The 20,904-nt window shown below is 51.8% G+C and overlaps 1 protein-coding gene across 2 annotated transcripts in view; it reads right to left on the bottom strand.

Annotated features, from left to right (window-relative positions):
- WDR17 (WD repeat domain 17) overlaps window positions 1-20,904 on the bottom strand; it is an 811,699-nt gene that overhangs the window by 247,571 nt on the left and 543,224 nt on the right. Inside the window, exons 22-23 of one of the 2 annotated variants that reach the window (XM_069244620.1) lie at window positions 19,248-19,387; window positions 16,115-16,135 (exon numbers count right to left, since the gene is read on the bottom strand). In XM_069244620.1, coding sequence (XP_069100721.1) covers window positions 16,115-16,135; window positions 19,248-19,387 — 161 coding nt within the window. The remainder of the gene's footprint in view (window positions 1-16,114; window positions 16,136-19,247; window positions 19,388-20,904) is intronic. The other variant, XM_069244628.1, reaches the window with a different exon arrangement.

Below are 20,904 nucleotides of genomic sequence, written 5' to 3'. Positions count from 1 at the left end.
GACTGGCCCTGAGCTGCTGGTGTGGTAACTTTGGGGTTGCCTTGAACCCCCAACGGTGGGCTGCCTATGCCGCAGAACTAAGACTTGTAAGTGTTTTACTTACCTCACAAACTAACCTTTACTTACCTTCCACATTGCACTGTGTCCACTTTGAAAATAGCTTATTGCCATTTTTACAAAGACTGTATATTATATTGCGTTTATTCAAAGTTCCTAAAGTATCTAAGTGAAGTACCTTGCATTTAAAGTGTTTACTGTAAATCTTGAACCTGTGGTTCTTAAAATAAACTAAGAAAATATATTTTTCTATATAAAAACCTATTGGCCTGGAGTAAGTCTTTGAGTGTGTGTTCCTCATTTATTGCCTGTGTGTGTACAACAAATGCTTAACACTACCCTCTGATAAGGCTACTGCTCGCCCACCCTACCACAAAATAGAGCATTAGAATTATCTAATTTTGCCACTATCTTACCTCTAAGGGGAACCCTTGGCCTCTGTGCACACCATTTCTTACTTTGAAATAGTATATACAGAGCCAACTTCCTACATCATCCAATAAATGATCTCAGGTGCGACTGATGTAAAAACAGAGGTCCCTCTTAGGATCAGGATGATGGAGCCAGTTCTCTTCCTAGGAGCGTAGAAAGATAACAGGACTACAAATTGAAGAGTCAACCTACCTTTGGCAAGAAAGCTTCTTTTGCCTGAAGGGCCAGTTTTTTCACAAAGAAAGATATGTATGGCTGATGGATGGAAAAGACATTGGTTCTCTCACTCACCAAAGAACACTGTGCTAATGGTTAGCAGATGTAGAGAGCAGCTGTGCATCAGTTCAAAAGGAGTGTACATCAAATACATGAGAAATTAATTGTGGTCCCACTGATGGATACAAGTGGATCAGCCCTTCAAATAATGCATCACAACAGGTGACCTAAGAAGGGATAGCTGATCGGTCAACTGTAGGAAGGCCGAAAGATAACACTCAACTATTGCCAATGCAAGGCCTTACTGGGCTAGTGGAAGAGAAAACAATAAAATGTGAGGCAAATTTTCAAAAAAGGCTGAATGTCACCAGAGGAGCACAGGGCAACAAACGTCTTTCTCCCAGCACTCTGTATCTACAGTTTTGGTGGGAAGATGCCTGGCTGCCAAAATGACAATAACTACTTCAGAAAAAAGGTCAAAAGTCATCAACTGTCTTGGGTGCAGGATCCTGCCCTTCTGCTGCAACAGGAAGTCCTTTTGAAGGGGCAGATGAGTTGGAGGCCCTAAGTTCTGGGTACCATGCTCTCCTCATTCAGACTGTAGCTACTATGATGACCTGGCCCTAGTCTTTCCTGATCTTATTAAATACTCTGGGCAGGGGAGGTAGAGACGTAAAGGCTTACAGGAGTTCTTAGCCCCCGCCCAGGCGGAAGGCATCTCTTAGGTAGAACTGTCCTGGGAACTCTAAGAGGCAAAAGCTTGGACAATGTGTGTTCTTTGTGGGGCAAATAGATCGAGCCAGGTTTCTTTCCATTGGTGGAAGATACACAGTGCCACCTCTGAGTGTAAATGCAGTCCGTGATCTGCTAGGCAACTCTGGCTCAGGTCATCCACCCTGGCATTTATTGATCCTCCCAGATGCTTCATCAGGGAGATGCCATGAGCATTCAGCCACTTCCACAGACATAGAACTTCCTGGCACAGATCCCATGACCTAGGGCCACCCTGTTTGTTGCAGTACCATATGGCGGTTCTGTTGTCTATGAGAAGCTGTGTACTTTCCCTCTGATGGCTGGAAGCAATGCTTTCAGTGCCAAGTGAATCACCTGCAACTCCTGGACTGTTCCCATGGGAAGCACCTAAAAGACGGGTGTCTGCCAAAGAACAGAGCCCTTTGAACTTGATCCTTTCCGGATGACCTCGCCAACCCAGCAACAATGATTCTGTCACAAATATAGTTTGGGGCAGGGTAGGGAGAGGTGTCTGCTACCAATAGCCCTCAAGCAGCCACCACTGCAGGCCTTTTGCAGTCTCCTCTGACACCTGGTTGGAATCTAAAAGCTTCCCTTGGTTGTGTGCCACTGAGATTTCAGAACCCACTGCAGAGCCTGTGTGTGTCACCTGGCATGGTCCACAAGCAGAATGCAGGAGGCCAAGAAGCCTCACAGCTGCTGATACAGTGACCCATTTCAACAGGTGATACATCGGGATCATAACCCAAATGTCCTTGGCTCGTTGAGGTGGAGGGAAGACTTGAAAGAGCACCATATCCAGGTTGGCTGCAATAAAGGGGAGTAATTGTCAAGGTGTCAGATGTGACTTGTGCACATTGATAAAAAAGCTCAATGATGTCCACAAGTCAGCATTCATCTGGAGGTAGTTTACTAATGTTTGCGGCGGACCCACCTTCAGAAACCAGTTGTCGAGATATGGGAAGACTTGTATCCTCTGCAGATGGGCTGCGACCACCACCATCACTTTTCTGAACACCTGAGGTGCACTGGTAAGGCCAAAGGGGAACACAAAGAACTGAAAATGCTCTTGGCTTTCTGCAAATCTAATGCCATCATTAAGACTCCTGAATCCAGGGCACACAGAACTAGAACCAGGAAGAGAATTTTGGACTTGTTCTTCTGACTGCAAAGTTCTAGGATGGGACCAGGAAGTAACAGGAATAGGAGCCATTCCCAATGCCTGATGCCAGCACCCTTTTTAATGGCTCGCATGTTCAAGAGATGTGTGGCGTGGGTGGCATATCCCAGGAATGTGACAGGAAGGTTAGAAATTAACTGTGTTCCACAATTTGAAGCACCCATTGATCAGAGGGGAGTTGAAAGATGATGCAACCGCACACTGGGCACTCATGTGCTACCGATGGTGACGCAAAGCGGCTTTGCAGCAGCTCTAGAGGGATAGAATTGTGGTTTGGGTAGATTGCTGCTACTGGGGGCCTGGATGCTGATGGCCTGCTCCTCTGCCTGTAACTCAAAATGTTTGGGAAGCCTGTTGTTGATGTTGAAGCAAGTTCTGTCATTGCCTCTGTAGGTGTCCCCTTCCGAAGCCTCAGAAGGGCGAAACTCTTATGCTAACAGCTCTGCTTCCCTTGAAAGGTTCAAGGCTTTTTTCCCAAACATCTCCATTGTTAATTGCACCCTGAGCTCCAAACAGGCATGTAAAGCAGCCCGCTCACAGCTACGCAACGAAAACATGCCATTGATAGCAGGTTTCAGAATAGCAAACACAGGCACCTACCGCCCACCTCTCGGCACCACAGCAGGCGGCACGGGGAACAGCAGACCCCCCAACCCAAACCAGGAAGTCCAACACTGCAAAGCACTCCATGCCTGATCAAGAGGCCTCCCTCTCATCCCACACCCCTGACCCCAGCCCCAACAAGTAGGTCTGAAATGGACCCCAAATATCCCAGGGGCGACTGCTATTGGGTAGGAGTTTGCCATTTGTATCTGACTGCAGATTACAATAGGTCATATCTCTCATCCATTCCCCAACAGTAGGCGGGGCACCCTGTCCCACAGCAAAGCCACCCTCCTTTTTGCAGAAACTTTCAAGGTTTGATGAGAAAGGTCCCAATGGAAGGGAATGTTCATGACTGCTGGACATCACTCTGGTGGATTGAATAAAAGCTTGGCGCACTAGTCCCAACTGCTCTACCCAGGCAGTCTGTAGTGTGATGTACGATCTGATGGAGTGCCTCACCACGTCTTGGCCATTCTGGATGATGTATAGAGGCATTGGAGATTTTACTGCACATCATCTTGAACTGTGGACCTAAGCGCAAGCCTGGCAGATGAGAATATCCCTTTGGCAAATGCCTCCATGCACCAGCTCAAAGGTGGGGTAGTCAGAAACACATTCAGTTTCATACAAGTGGTGGAGGCCTTTGTTGAAGGAGGAAGGCTGAGTCCCCCTGGGCTGGCATGTGTTGCCTTACAATTTGCCTATTGACTGGAGGGCAAAATCCTGGATTTGCCTAGGTGTCCAACATTATGGGGGTCATTCTGACCTCGGCGGTAAAAGGCGCCTACCGCCGGTCAGAAATCCTCCATAATCCCGCCGCGGTCGCGGAAACCCGCCACGGTCATTCTGACCCGCAGAAGGCAAACCTCCGAAAATCCGACCGCCACAACAGACCGCCAGACCAGCGGTCGGCGGAAAGGTGGAGGTGACCAAACCTCCACCGCCACGCCAACAGAAATACGCCCATCCCATTACGACCCACGAATCCACGCGGCGGTCATTCAAACGCGGTATTCCATTGGCGGGACACACCGGCGCGGTCAGAATCCCCACCAACGAACAAAACTCACCCACATTGGACGATTTGAATCCCACACACCTGATACACATACACACACCACTCCCACACACACAATACAATATAAAACACCCACCCACATCACCCACAAACCCCTACGCTTACAAAATCGTAAAGAAGGCAAGAGCGAGACACCAGCATCCAAAACATAACAGCCACAGCCACTCAACACCATCACCCACACACTATCCACACACAAAACAACACACACCACCACACTCAACTCACTTAAATACACATACTCCACCCCACACATCATACACACCACCCCATGGCACCCCAAAGACAACCCCGCTTCACAGACGAAGAACTCAGGGTTATGGTGGAGGAAATCGTTCGTGTAGAGCCCCAGCTGTTCGGCACACAGGTCCAATACACCAGCATTGCCCGGAGGACGGAGCTATGGCAGAGGATTGTCGACAGGGTGAACGCAGTGGGACAGCACCCCAGAAATCGGGAAGACATCAGGAAGCGATGGAACGACCTACGGGGGAAGGTGCGTTCCATGGTATCCAGGCACAACATCGCCGTGCAGAAGACTGGCGGAGGACCCCCACCTCAACCCCCACAATTCACATCATGGGAGGAGGAAGTCTTGAACATCCTGCATCCTGACGGCCTCGCAGGAGTCGGCGGAGGAATGGATACTGGTAAGTTGAAGCTTCAATACTGCTTCCCCCCCACCTGCATGCCAAATCAGACCCCAACCCTCACCCCCATCCTCGAACCCCACCCCCATCCTCACCCCCACCCTCACCCCCACCACCATCCTCACCCCCACCCTCACCCCCACCACCATCCTCACCCCCACCACCATCCTCACCCCCACCCCCAGCACACCTATTCCCCGCCAATGTCTCACCATCACAACCCACACATCCCAAAACCTAGGCCTGCATGCGTCCATCACCAAAGCATGCCCAATGCATATACACATCCCCCCCACAAGCCACCCTCACCAAAGCCCCCACACACGAATGCCAGCACTTGGGGACACGGGAACCCACAGATACACCCATATGCCACACATTGAAACTATAACCATACCTCTATACCCCTGCAGGACCCGACCGTCAACACACCGCGGCGGAGGGGCCAGAATTATCCACACCCCCCACCCAAGAGGCCGTCAGCGATGACAGCAGCTCTGTCGATCTGGACACCGATGACCAGCCCGGACCATCGGGGACCTCTGGACAGTCGGTTCCCCTCACACAGGCACAGGCCACTATAGACCCTAACCCCTCTGGGAACACCAGCACAGCTCCCACCCAGCGGGCCCATGCCTCTGTCTCCAGGGCGCGTCAATCTGCGGTGTGTCTACCACTACAGGGCACCCAGGATAACCCACCACCCCAACAACAACAGGGACCTGGGGGCAGTGGTAGTGGGCACACCGGCCAGGGGGCAGAGGCCCAGGGAAACAGGGCAACTCGGCGGGCAGCTGTGCGACAGGGGGGGGAGGAGAGGCCCAGGGAACCCACTCTCCACGAGGTCCTCACCACCATCATGGGAGCATACAACCGCTCCCAGGAGACGATGGCGACGGTACTGGCCCGGTTCCAGGAGATCCAGGTGCTGCAGGAGGAACACTATCGGGGGTACAGGGAGGACATCCGAGCCATCAACACCACCCTGGTTACCATGGTAGGGCTGCTGCAGGACCTCGTAAACAGCAGGGCGGACACTGAACAACACCCAAGGGCCCCTGCCACTAGCCGGGACCAAGAACAGCCATCCACCTCCGCCGGCGCTAGTGGACAGGAGGCCCCCGCACAGCAGCAGCCCACCAGACCCCCACCTCCTGCAGGAGAAGAACCACCCCGCAAGAGGGCCCTGAGATCTCGCAAGACAGAGTAGGATGTCAAGACCCCCGCCAGCAATGGATACCACCTGATGTCATCCCACTGTCCCACATTGTCACCCTGTCCATCCTCGAACTGCCCATGCTCCATCTCTCCACAGGCCTCTGGACAATGCACCTGTGTGACTGTTACTCTGGACTCTGCCATGGACATTCCTTCACCATAGCCCCCACCCACTTGAAACCACCCATCCCATTTTGAGCACTTCAATAAACACCTATTTTGCACCAAAATATCAGGAGTCTGGCTGTGATTTCAATAGATTGTAATTGACATGACAGTGCAAATATGTCCTTGTACATGGTGAAGTCAACAAACAGCTGCCACAAAGCTGTAGTCCATGGGGAAACGAAGCACAGGACTCGTAGTGGGGACCCCAGATCTGAAATAGGGAGGGAAAAGCCAAAACTCAGTCATCATACACTGGGGCAAATAGACAGGCAGCAGAGATGCTGCAGAGTAGTTAACTTTTACTAAATTATCTTTGAAATGTTACCTGTGTCCTATTGGAAGTACTGTTCAATGATTCTGTCCCTGTTGTCTGTTTCAGCCCCGTCGTCTTCCTCCTCGTCACTCTCCTCAGGTTCCACCGCTGCCACAACACCACCGTCTCGACCATCCTCCTGCAGGAAAGGCACCTGGCGGCGCAAAGCCAGGTTGTGAAGCATGCAGCAGGCCACGATGATGTGACACACCTTCTTAGGTGAGTACATTAGGGATCCACCGGTCATATGCAGGCAGCGAAACCTGGCCTTTAGGAGGCCAAAGGTGCGTTCGATCACCCTCCTAGTACGCCCATGGGCCTCATTGTACCGTTCCTCTGCCCTGGTCCGGGGATTCCTTACTGGGGTCAGTAGCCACGACAGGTTGGAGTACCCAGAGTCCCCCACTAGCCATACACGGTGTCTCTGTAGCTGTTCCATCACGTAAGGGATGCTGCTATTCCTGAGGATGTAGGCGTCATGCACTGACCCTGGGAATTTGGCATTTACATGCGAGATGTACTGGTCAGCCAAACACACCACCTGGATGTTCATTGAATGGTAACTTTTTCTGTTCCTGTACACCTGCTCCCTGTCTCTTGGGGGAACCAAAGCCACATGGGTCCCATCAATGGCACCAATTACGTTGGGAATATGTCCAAGGGCGTAGAAATCACCCTTCACTGTAGCCAGTTCGCCCACCTCAGGGAAAATGATGTAGTTCCTCACGGATTTCATCAGGGCAGACAACACTCTGGATAACACCTTTGAAAACATGGGCTGAGACATCCCAGAAGCAATTCCCACGGTTGTCTGAAATGACCCACTTGCCAAGAAATGGAGTACTGACATGACCTGCACCAGAGGGGGAATCCCTGTGGGTTGGCGGATGGGGGACATCAGGTCGGGCTCCAGCCGGGCACACAGTTCATGGATAGTGGCACGGTTAAGACGGTAGGTCAGGATAATGTGGCGTTCTTCCATTGTCGACAGGCCCACCAGCGGTCGGTACACGGGAGGATTCATCCGTCTCCTCGCCCAACCCAGCGGACGGTGCCTAGGAAGGACAACATGGAGCACACAGTCAGGCAACCCACAGGTACGTACTCACAGCTAGCACAGTATACGATTCTCTATGCAGTGAATGGCGTGTATGAGTGGCTATGCAAGGCCTAGGCCTGTGTGACGCAGTTGAAATTGAGCCATGTGGGCCCTGGAAATGGCGGCTGCCTGACCTGTGAAGTGTGACAATGGGATGTGAGGTCAATGCGCTGGCGTGGCACACCGCGGCGGGCGGCGGGCCAAGACCACGGCGCGAAGCCGCATTGGTTAACATTGAAGCCTATGGGTTTCAGGAGCCAATGGCGAAGGGCGCCGGCGGTGGCGGGACGCACCGCCGCGGTACGCACCGCCGCGGACGTGACCGCCATTTTCTATCTACTTATCCACTTGCGACTTGAACTTTCACAGGAGAGGACCTATACTGCAAGTGTTGCTGTGACCTCGGTCTGGAAGGGACAATGGCTGCTGCGACTGGGGAAAGGGCCCCTGCCTTCACTGGAGAGGAGTTGGAGAAACTTGTGGATGGGGTCCTCCCCCAGTATGCGCTACTCTACGGTCCTCCAGACCAACAAGTGAGTTTAATTCTATCTGGATTTGGGGCCACTGGCTGGCTTGGGGGCCTGGCGGGGATGGGGGGCATGTTGGGGCTGGCGGGGGCCTGGCGGGGATGGGGTGCATGTTGGGCATGGCGGGGGGCCTGGCGGGGGGCCTGGCGGGGATGGGGGGCATGTTGGGCATGGCGGGGGGCCTGGCGGGGGGCCTGGCGGGGATGGGGGGCATGTTGGGCATGGCGGGGGGCCTGGCGGGGGGCCTGGCGGGGATGGGGGGCATGTTGGGGCTGGCGGGGGCCTGGCGGGGATGGGGTGCATGTTGGGCATGGCGGGGGGCCTGGCGGGGGGCCTGGCGGGGATGGGGGGCATGTTGGGCATGGCGGGGGGCCTGGCGGGGGGCCTGGCGGGGATGGGGTGCATGTTGGGGCTGGCGGGGGCCTGGCGGGGATGGGGTGCATGTTGGGCATGGCGGGGGGCCTGGCGGGGGGCCTGGCGGGGATGGGGTGCATGTTGGGGCTGGCGGGGGGCCTGGCGGGGATGGGGTGCATGTTGGGCATGGCGGGGGGCCTGGCGGGGGGCCTGGCGGGGATGGGGGGCATGTTGGGCATGGCGGGGGGCCTGGCGGGGGGCCTGGCGGGGATGGGGGGCGTTGGGCCACTGGAAAGGAAAATGCTGAGTAACTTGAACGTGGTATTTCTCCCTCCCTGTACGTGTCACATAGGTCCGCGCCCATGAGAAGATCGGGATTTGGCGTGCCATCGCCAAGGAAGTCCGGGGCCTGGGGGTCCACCATCGACGGGGCACCCACTGCCGCAAGAGGTGGGAGGACATCCGCCGCGGGACCAAGAAGACCGCCGAGTCTCTGCTGGGGATGGTCTCCCAACGTAGGCGGGGTGCCTGCCGTCAACTGAGCCCCCTGATGTTCCGGATCCTGGCGGTGGCCTACCCTGATTTGGATGGGCGCGTGAGGGCAGCACAGCAGACACAAGGGGGTGAGTACAAGCATCATCTACTCTGTTGTCGTGCAGTGGAGGTGTCTGGGTGGGGGAGGAGGGCTGGGGGTCCCCCTAGGCCAGGGCGATATCTGTAGGCTGGGCACCCCCGTAAGCCCCTGTGTCCCCAGCCACCACCCTCAGTAGTGTGTCAGTACAGCCATCCCTGGGCCATGTCATCCATGGGTGCAGTTGACAACTCTAGGCGTGTAGGGCATGTTCCACGGAATGCGTAGCGGACCCCAAGTGCGCAACTTAGTGCAGGGGGCATCTGTGTCTGTCATGTCCGCTAACTGTACCGGAGATCCATGTACTCAATATCCCTTTATTTCTCTCTCCCCCCCCCTTTTTGTTTGTCTTTCTGTGCTTGTGTGCATCAGCATCATCAGGCGGAGGAGAAGTGGCATCGGGGCAGGAGGGAGCTGCATCTCACATGGCCCAGGAGGGCCATGCCACAGAGTCAGACTGGACCAGTGAGACGGAGGGCGAGGGGAGCTCCACGACGGGGACGACTGGAGCCTGCAGCGACACGGACACGTCCTCGGAAGGGGGCTCCCTTGCAGGGGTGGCACCATCCGTGCCCCCCGCCATTACAGGTACAGCCGCCACCCAGCGCACCATCTCCGCCCTCCCAGCAGCCCCTCTGCGTTCGCCCCGTGCCCGCTCTGCCAGGAAGCCGGGCATCTCCTTCGCCCCAGGCACCTCAGGCCCTGCCCCTGTTACCCCCGCTGCCCTCAGTGAGGAGGTCATTGACCTCCTCCGAACGCTCATTGTTGGGCAGACTACCCTTTTGAATGCCATCCAGGGGGTGGAGAGGGAGGTTCATCGCAGCAATGCGTACCTGGAGGGCATTCATTCGGGTCAGGCTGCCCATCAGCGATCGTTCCAGGCTCTGGCCTCAGCACTGACGGCAGCCATTGTCCCTGTCTCCTGCCTGCCTCTACTAACTCCCTCCTCCCAGTCTCCTGTTCCTCTGCCTGTCCCACCCACACCATCAGACCAGCCTGCACACACCTCAACACCCAAGAGAAGCTCATCCAAACATAAGCACCACAGATCACCCAGACATTCACACACGCAACATTCCGATGCAGACATGCCAACAGTCACTACCACCTCTGTGACCCCCACCTCCTCGTCTCCCTCCTCCCTCCCTGTGACGTCTACACTCACACCTCCATTCACCTCACCATCAGCCAGTGTTTCCATCACCAGCACACCCTCCACTCCAGTCCGCACACGTGCAGTCACCATCCCCACTGCCATTTACACGTCCCCTGTGTCCTCTCCCACTGTGTCTGTCACCCCCTCTTCCACACCACACAAACGCAGCCACCCACCCACCCAACAGCCATCCACCTCACGACAGCCTATCCCTCCTGCACCTGCACCCAAAGACAGCAAACGTGACTCACCTACAACCACATCCTCTCCCTCCACTCCCATTCCCACTGTACCTACCACTCTCCATTGTCCCAAGAAGCTCTTCCTCGCCACTACTAACTTCTTTCCTGACCCTGAGCCCCCCCCTCCTTCTCGTCGGGGTAAGAAGAGCACCTCAGCCACCACCAGCCCTGCAGCCCCCTTGACAAGGGTGCAGGGGTATTGGAGCCCGCCAGCCCGCATGTCTGGATCTTCGCCCAGCAGCAAGGGGACAGCCAGCCCACCCCCTGGGAAGAGGAGCAGAAGGCGGAAGGGGCGCCGCAGGAGCCCGCCTTCTACATCCCCCCCCGGACACCACCCAGAGACAGTCACCAGCCACAGCTCCAAAGGGAGGCAAGGGCCACAGGCCGACGACTAAAGAGGGCAAGGGCAGCAAGTTGGAGAGGTCAGGCAGCAGGCCTGCTGCCCAGGAGGAGCCCACAACCCCCATAGCCGCTGCCCCGGGAGGAACCGGCACAGCTGCCCCGGGAGAGCCCACCACCCCCATAGCCGCTGCCCAGGGAGGACCCAGCCCAGCTGGCCAGGAGGGCCCCACCACCCACAGCCCAGGTGGGCAGTGAAGGAGCACCATCCCCGCTGCCCAGGAGGGCACCACCAGGCAATTAGCAGTTGGCCATAGACCGTCCGCCGTCTCAAGAACCGCTGAACTGGGCCCCGCCGTCTCAAGAACCGCTGAACTGGGCCCGCCGTCTCAAGAACCGCTGAACTGGGCCCCGCCGTCTCAAGAACCGCTGAACTGGGGCCCGTCTCAAGAACCGCTGAACTGGGCCCCGCCGTCTCAAGAACCGCTGAACTGGGCCCTTCAAGGCAAGAACCGCTGAACTGGGCCCCGCCGTCTCCAGAACCGCTGAACTGGGCCCCGCCGTCTCAAGAACCGCTGAACTGGGCCCTTCAAGGCAAGAACCGCTGAACTGGGCCCCGCCGTCTCAAGAACCGCTGAACTGGGCCCTTCAAGGCAAGAACCGCTGAACTGGGCCCCGCCGTCTCCAGAACCGCTGAACTGGGCCCCGCCGTCTCAAGAACCGCTGAACTGGGCCCTTCAAGGCAAGAACCGCTGAACTGGGCCCCGCCGTCTCAAGAACCGCTGAACTGGGCCCCGCCGTCTCAAGAACCGCTGAACTGGGCCCTTCAAGGCAAGAACCGCTGAACTGGGCCCCGCCGTCTCCAGAACCGCTGAACTGGGCCCCGCCGTCTCAAGAACCGCTGAACTGGGCCCTTCAAGGCAAGAACCGCTGAACTGGGCCCCGCCGTCTCCAGAACCGCTGAACTGGGCCCCGCCGTCTCAAGAACCGCTGAACTGGGCCCTTCAGGGCAAGAACCGCTGAACTGGGCCCCGCCGTCTCAAGAACCGCTGAACTGGGCCCTTCAGGGCAAGAACCGCTGAACTGGGCCCCGCCGTCTCAAGAACCGCTGAACTGGGCCCTTCAAGGCAAGAACCGCTGAACTGGGCCCGCCGTCTCAAGAACCGCTGAACTGGGCCCTTCAAGGCAAGAACCGCTGAACTGGGCCCTTCAAGGCAAGAACCGCTGAACTGGGCCCCGCCGTCTCAAGAACCGCTGAACTGGGCCCTTCAAGGCAAGAACCGCTGAACTGGGCCCCGCCGTCTCAAGAACCGCTGAACTGGGCCCCGCCGTCTCAAGAACCGCTGAACTGGGCCCCGCCGTCTCAAGAACCGCTGAACTGGGCCCTTCAAGGCAAGAACCGCTGAACTGGGCCCCGCCGTCTCCAGAACCGCTGAACTGGGCCCCGCCGTCTCAAGAACCGCTGACCTGGGCCCTTCAAGGCAAGAACCGCTGAACTGGGCCCCGCCGTCTCAAGAACCGCTGAACTGGGCCCCGCCGTCTCAAGAACCGCTGAACTGGGCCCTTCAAGGCAAGAACCGCTGAACTGGGCCCCGCCGTCTCCAGAACCGCTGAACTGGGCCCCGCCGTCTCAAGAACCGCTGAACTGGGCCCTTCAAGGCAAGAACCGCTGAACTGGGCCCCGCCGTCTCCAGAACCGCTGAACTGGGCCCCGCCGTCTCCAGAACCGCTGAACTGGGCCCCGCCGTCTCAAGAACCGCTGAACTGGGCCCTTCAGGGCAAGAACCGCTGAACTGGGCCCCGCCGTCTCAAGAACTGCTGAACTGGGCCCTTCAGGGCAAGAACCGCTGAACTGGGCCCCGCCGTCTCAAGAACCGCTGAACTGGGCCCTTCAGGGCAAGAACCGCTGGCCCTTTGGCAGACGTGGCAGGGCAGGATCTATCTCGGGCAGGGCTGCAGGATGTCCTCTGGCCAACTTGCCTCCTCCAGTGGCAGTGGGGTCTGTTATGGACTGTATGGACTGTGGCTTTGCTCTCCCCAGGATGGCCCAGTGGGCAGGCCACCCACTGTATGGACTGTATGGACTGTGGCTTTGCTCTCCCCAGGATGGCCCAGTGGGCAGGCCACCCACTGTATGGACTGTATGGACTGTGGCTTTGCTCTCCCCAGGATGGCCCAGTGGGCAGGCCACCCACTGTATGGACTGTATGGACTGTGGCTTTGCTCTCCCCAGGATGGCCCAGTGGGCAGGCCACCCACTGTATGGACTGTATGGACTGTGGCTTTGCACTCCCCAGGATGGGCCAGTGGTCATGGAGTCCCCTCGTGGATCTGGCGTCGTGTACTCAAGTGGCTGAGGTGCCCCCCCTTCCCTTCCCCCTGAGGTGCCTGTCCTATTTTCTTTCTGATGCCCCTGCAGTGTTCTCTCCGTGGAGTTCTTGTCGTGGGACTGGGCCTTGCCCCTTTGCACAGGACCCCTGTGATCCACGGACAGTGGTTGGACTACATTTAGTAGCTGTATATATTTTGTACATAGTTTATTTATTTATTTGGATTACTGGTGTCCATATTTCAATATATCTGGCCGTTTATGATCTCTTCTTTTGGTCTTTGCATTATTTCGGAGGGGGGTGGTTTGTGGGTTGTGACAGTGATCTGTGGGAATGCATTGATGTGTGTGTTGTAGTGGGTGTGGGTGGGTGGGTGTGTGCCGGTAATCTTTTCCCTCCCCTGTGTCGTAGGTGCAGTACTCACCGATGTCTTCCGCGCCGCCGGGCGTGCTCCTGGTATATGAGGAGGAATAGGAGTGCGGGGATGACCTGTAACTCTGGCTCCATACTGCCGGAATCTCGCGTGGAGTGCGTAGAGGTGAGCGTTTTCCCGTTCGTAGTCTGTTTCCGCCGTGTTCTTATCGGCGGTGCTCCCGCCCCGGAAAAGGTGGCAGATTGGTGGGTCGTAATAGGGTGGGCGGTACTTTGTCTGCCGCCGGGCTGTTGGCGGGAACCGCCGCGCTGTTTGTTTGTACCGCTGTGGCGGTCGGAGTGTTAAGTTGGCGGGCTGTGTTGGCGGTTCCCGCCAGGGTCAGAATGCTATTTTTAATACCGCCGGTCTGTTCGCGGTCCGACCGCCGCCTCTCCGCCGACCGCCAGGGTCAGAATGAGGGCCATAGGGCCTCATTGAATGGCAATAGAGACTCCTGGTTAGTCTGTCCCGGGTGAAGTATTTCCATTAATACATTAGTCTTGACTTCAGTGGTGGCCAAGGTTACAGCTAAGACCTAAACTGCTCTCCTTACAACTGTGGCAAAGGAGGCAGACTCTTGAGTGGCTATATTGGAAAAAGGAGAGTGGAGTGTTCTAGGTCGGAATGACAATAAATAAGAGGTCAGTGAAATGCCAGTAGAGGTCGCTCTGAGTTCGCCTCAAATTCCGGGAGAACTATTGGCTCCCCCTCCGGCATTGGTGCTGTCATTGCTGCTTGGGGCTGTATTGTAGGAGGTAACACCATAGAAGGGATCGGCATTGAACCTGAAGTCTGGGTGACCTTGGAACAAGGCCGAGTGGCACTGTTAGCATGAGGGCAGACCTGCCAGCTGTAACCCGACTAGAGACACCACAGATCCTTGGAGCCTGATGGTGCTCCAGAGGGATCCGGAGGGATACCAAAGATGTGGTTCAGTGTCTGTTTGAATTTTAGGATCTCATGCAGTGTGGACCAGAAAGTCGGTCAGATTGGCTGGAGGGTCGGAATTGGTTCTGGCGTAGGAGACCAAGCTTGCAGATTCGCAGTACCAGGGGAGTCACGAAACTCCAAATGATGGGAGTGATGGGAAAAGGGTAAGATGTGTTTGGACTTTTGTATTTTTTACTTCTCTTTGACTTACCTGAAAATCTCGACTTGGATGATAATCAGTCAAAAGATCGGACCCGGGAGTGGGTTCATGTCCTCGGCTTCGACCAAGATTGGGTCTTCTTCAACTAACATCGATTCCCTGTGAATTGAAGCTAAGCTTAGCTGTCGCAAATGGCTTTAGGATTCATCAATGTGCACTGATCGCATGACGTTGAGTTGTTTTTAGAGGCCATGCGCCAGAAACAGACGTCATGGGGCTCAATCTCTGACATCTGTTTGTAGAAATCTCTACACGATTTAAACCCTGTGGTTTTAGGATGTGACATAATCCTAGCACACTGGAATTTTATCGAGTCTGAAGACGTGAGGGATCATGCTCAGGATCCACAATGGAAGACATGGAACGAAAGGAACTGATGTCAGCTCGTGGATATAGTGGCCTTGATGTAAAATTCAGGGTGGAGAACACCAGACACCACCTACCAGGGCTTGCGGGAGTTGCTATGAAAATCTTCAGGATCCAGTCATGTGCCTGGGAAATTTCACATGGTGAGGGATCTGCAGTTTAAAGTCTCTTTCAGAAAGAGCTGCCTGTGTACGTGATTGATGACATATCTGAAATTATAGTGCCCAATAACAAAAAGCTCTGCTGTCTTTGCTTCATGAATCTTTACAAAGTGATAGAGGAATACGGTCGCCCTTGTAAAGGGGAACAGTCTAGCAAATGATGCAGGCAACTAGTCCTGAAATTACTGATACTTCGGTTGTGTTAAAACCTGAATAAAGCAATCTGATTGGTAAAACTACTATAATAGTCGAGTAAAATAACTATGATAGACAGCTGAGACTATTAGGTCTAGAAATATCAGTCTTTACAGAACTGGAAAAGGAATAAAGGATATATTTATCTGTCTTAATTGTTAAACGTGTACTTATTAGTTTACTATGATAAAGCACATGACATAAAATCTAAAACCCAAATAGATTGGAAGATGCTAATTAGCTGAGTCTGAACTTTACTCAAAAGAGACATTCCATATTACATTTGTGCTAAAAACAAAAAGAGACAGCAAAAAGCAAAAACAAAAACGTTACTAATGAAGAACAGTCGGTGCCCACTTACACATGAAATGATGCACTACATTTGACTTGGTGTTTCAATAAATGATGTTAGTCGATTGTTAGTCAAAAGTGTATTCTTTCCACAAGATATTCTAAAATGTCTGTAAAAATATTAAAATACCTGTATCCCAGGGAAGGAAAGCTAAAAGAAAAATATAAAAGCAATAATGAATGGCAAAGATAAGTCAGTGAGACCTTATCCACCCCAGTTTTAGAAGATTATATAACACTTTTTTTAACTCGGGTTTCTCATTCTATCAAATTAAACTATATTTCATAACTGAGTCAAATTCTAGTCAGGAAAACCCCCAAAATCCATGTATTACGCATTACCTATAATAAGAACAGCTTTAGTGTAATTTGTGATGTTTTTAATTCAATACTCAGTTTTTAATAGCTTTTATATGTATTTTGCCAGCACATGAGGCAGCATCGAATAAGGTTACAATGAATTAATCACAATTTTAGGAGAGACATTAATGCATTTCTTCATAAACCTGAGTTGTAGGTTCGCTTTTTAGCAACTTACCACCATGTGTAAGCAGGTGGAATGGGTGTGAACTATACAAGGAGACACATAATGCATTTTACTTTTCACAATGGTAGCCCTCTATGTGAGGGTGGAGAGGATCCACAATTGCGCAGCCTAAGCAAGGAGAAGAAAGAAGAAGGTACTTTTTTGCAGCAGAATACGTTTTTAGAGCTACCAGAGAGGGAAACCTATGGAAAGTATAGATTCAGTAGGCAGTCTTTAATGGATTTAATACATAAACTAAAAAATCAGTTGAGGAATAAAAACTCAGTGAAGTCAGGCAATACCTGCTCACATCCAAATAGTGTGCTAATACATTTGCTGGCCCCAGGTAGCTTGGGGGTTAGTGCATGATTTGCACAGGGGAAGCTGTCACTCAGCAGACAGATTCGGAAGGATCAGAGCTGTGGCCTGCCCTGTGTCAGCTAGATGCCTAGTGAGGTCTGCTGCAGATACCAGGGCAGTTTCCATTCCATTGCAGCATCTGAACCATACTGTGAAATATACAACAATCCCAGTCCCTCCACGTGTGCCATTAAATGGTGATTAAGATGTTTTTCCAAGATCCTATCTGGGATTGGAAGCAGAGAAATGGGGCAATAGTTCTTCAAGTCATTAGTGTGAAGATCAGGTTTCTAGAGAAGAGGCCTGGCCACTGCTTCTGTCTACAACCATGGGTAGCTTCCAGAACTAATCACTTTGTTCATAATGGCAGTTGAGGTTGAGCTATTGTGTTAGCTGCCAGTTGGGGAATCTTAAGGGGACAAGGTACCAGCAGGGATCCTGATTTTAAAATTCAGCAGATGTGTCTCCACTTTATCAAGAGGTAAAAGAGGAAACCAAGACAAAATTGCGGTATGTATCTCCTCCACCTCGGTAGTAATTGAGAGACTCTGTTGCCGTAGGGCTTTGAGGCAGGAATCTGCGTGCTCATCCCCAAAGGATGCAAATTCTCCATAAATATTAGAAACTTTGGAGTGAAAGAATTCTGCCAACGTGTTACAGCACTCTATTGAGCCCTCAATTTTGGAGGGAACTGGGGGAGATGCGAGCTGATACATACATTTTAAAAGATCTGTAGAGGAGTTTGCAGATTCACTTTAGTAAGTACAGAAGAGAGATTTCTATTCTCTAATAGCTCTTTTGTATTCTCTGATAGCATTTTTATGTAGAATTTTCTCTTGTTCCTCATACTGTTTCCCCAAATTGCATTACAGCTGTCGGCAGGAATGTCTCACTACTCCTAGCCTTTCAGTGAACCATGGTGCTGTGGGAACCTTTCTGAAAGTTCCAATTCCCCTAATGGGCGCAACAATGTCAGAAGCCAAACTCAGCCAAGCTTCAAATCCAGCAGCTCTCATGACCACATCCTCTAACTCAGTGCACTGTTTACTTCTTAGGGTAATAGAAAAGGACTCCACCAAGAACCCCTTCCATTTAAGTGCCATAGTGGTGTCAACAGCATCTTTAGTCTTAGCGCCACAAACAATTAAGAAGAAGTCTACTGCCTGGTGATCGGACCAATGTACAGGTAATACCATATCCACAAATAGCCGGGATTCATTGAAAAAAATCCCATCTAGGGTATGACCTGCTGTATGTGTAGTGGCTCTAACCATTTAAGAAAGTCTGAGAGAAGCCATGGTGCCAATCAGTATTATGGAATCACTACTGCCGATCTCCTCTGGATGAAAATTAAAGTTGCTCATAAAAGTAATCTTTATCTAGATATGATTCAATCAGATTTGCAAAGTCATTCAGAAACATGTACCTTGGACCCGGGAGTCTGTATAATAAAATGCTTGCAAATGACTCAGAGGGTGACATTTTTACAGAAAAATGAAAGGCCCCACAAAAGTTAGTATGCTTAAGCCGCTAAATGTGACAATGATATTTGAGTATGTACACAATGGCTAAACCACCTCCAGGTCTACACACCCTATCAACTCTAAGGATAGTGTATCCTGCAGGAACTGCGTCAACTAGGTCGGGACCTGACAATGTGTTTGCCCATATCTCCTTGACAAAACCCTAATCAGGGTCATGTGTAAGCACAATTTCCGCAAATTTGGTATTGTGCTTACTCAAAGACCTGGCTTCAATCAGAAAACCTTGAAGGTTCCCTTTGTGAGCTGCTGCCCCCTTGTTAACAGTTTTTCCTGCTAGTGAGTTTACCCCTTAGTAGAAAGATGCCTGAGAATACCTGAGAACAGCTGCATACACTTTCACCAACCCACCAGATACCTGAGCTTTGCCTCACTCACACAGATTCCTTGCATCTGTAAAATCAAAACTGGAGGTCACTTTTTCTTTTACATCGCACCCAAGACATGGGACAACTTTCTTGAGCTTGCAAGAAATTGAAGACTTTGTTCTTTGTATAAGCACCTTGAGGATCACAAAACTACACAGAGGTCCAAAAGCCTGGATACCCTCTCGGGTGATTAGTGATCTATACAAATCAATTTAACATAACACAACTCATGCGGCATCTTAAGTGTGATTTGAAAGAGTCACAGAACCCCATTCACAAGTTGGCAAAACTTTTCCATCACTTTTCAATCACAAAAATGTATTTTACAGTTATAAACCTTAAAGTTTGGCCAATTGCAAGCTTGGCAACATCCTTTAGCACCTAAGGCCCATTATTTGGAATATATCTAGAGCAAAACAGCAAAATATCAGTAATGAAAAAAATCTACTTTGAAATGTAATACCTTACCATGTTGTTACTGTCATACATTTCCGTGCAAGTAATTCAAGTGCATAATATGTTGCTTGTGATGCACTCTCTCCTATGACTGTCCCCACACAGACTGCCAACTCAAGTTCATTCCCACGAATCAGGTTGGCCATTGCGAGCTGCCATAGGTGAAAAATCATAGGTTCAGTTACACAAATACTGTTCAGCGAATGCATGTGACATTTTGCGTTATAATAACATTATAACTCTACAATCATGGATGTAATTTATGGGTAGCCAGGGGTTAGAGCTGCCATTCCTGATTTGTCCCCTTGCAACGCCTGGCATTGCCTTTACAACTCCTGGCCTCACAGGATGGAAAATCATAAGCAAGAACACAGGGGCTTCCTCCTATGGCCATCAGGGCTCTGCCTTCTTTCTTTTCTGCCATTTTATTGCATTAATAGTGAATGATAGTATATTAATCACTATTAGTGTAATAAAAAATGGAGCACCAAGACCTGGAATGGGACTTTCACTAACAGTTGAGGTCACTAAAAAATGATTTTAAATGAATGCTGTGTACAGAGAGGGAATTTGTGTGAAAGAGTGTATGCGTGCAGCTGTTTGTTTCAATATGCATATGTGATTGAAAGTGAGTGAGGAAGAGTCATTGACAGGTATTGTGAGTTTATGAGTGTCAGTGAGTATGACAGAGAATAACTGAGTGAGTTAGAATGACTGAAAATGAGAGAGCAGGTGAGTGAGAATGATTACAAATCAGTGGGAGGCGGTGTTGCAGAGTGTGAGAATGACTGACAGTGAGTGAGTGTAACTGAGTGGGAATGAGTCAGGGTGAGCAAGAACAGGTGAAAGGGTTGGTGAGAATAAGACTGAGTACAGTGACTGTGAGTGAGAAAGTATGAGTGAGGGAGAGTAATTGTGAATGGGACTGAGTGGGAGTGTGAATAATTGAGTGAGAAAGTGTGAGAATAAGTGAGTGAGTGAGAATAAGGAAGTGAGTTTGTGAAAAATTATTAGTAAGTCACAGTAAGAATGAATGACAGTTATTGCAGGAGAGTGAGAATGCATGAGTGTGAATAAGAATGGATGAGTGAGAATGATTTAGAGTGAGTGAGTTTAAGTGAGCATGAGCGTGAATGTAGTGTAATGCTTGCAAGTCTGGCCTTGGCATACCGAGTAATTCTTGGCTTACAAAGGCACCTGTGGCAAAATACTAGCACTGGCATGCCGGACTCAATTCACCTTTGACAAAATACTGGTACTGGCATACCAGGGATACTAGAGGTAATTCTTGGCACATGAGACGACTGTGGACAAATAATGGCACCGGCACATTGGAGGTAATCCCTGACCTGACATAGCATAATGTAGTTTTGACATATATCTAGTTTTGACATATACGTACAGCATTATTGCCAAAATTATGGGACATTGCATGTAATTTCTGACACCAGGAGCAACGCATGGCATATGGGGAGTGTAGGAAGTTGGCTCTGTATATACTATCTCAAAGTGAGAGATAGTGTACACAGAGTCCAAGGGTTCCCCTTAGAGGTTGATAGTGGCAAAATGAGATAATTCTAATTCTCTATTTTGTGGTAGTGTGGTCGAGCAGTAGGCTTGTCAGAGGGTAGTGTTAAGCAGTTGTTGTACACACACAGGCAATAAATGA

The sequence above is a fragment of the Pleurodeles waltl genome, chromosome 1_2 (genome assembly GCF_031143425.1).
Source record: "Pleurodeles waltl isolate 20211129_DDA chromosome 1_2, aPleWal1.hap1.20221129, whole genome shotgun sequence".
In the NCBI taxonomy this organism is placed as follows: Eukaryota; Metazoa; Chordata; class Amphibia; order Caudata; family Salamandridae; genus Pleurodeles; species Pleurodeles waltl.
The sequence above is the reverse complement of the archived record's forward strand: the minus strand, read 5'-3'. Positions and strand labels throughout refer to the sequence as shown.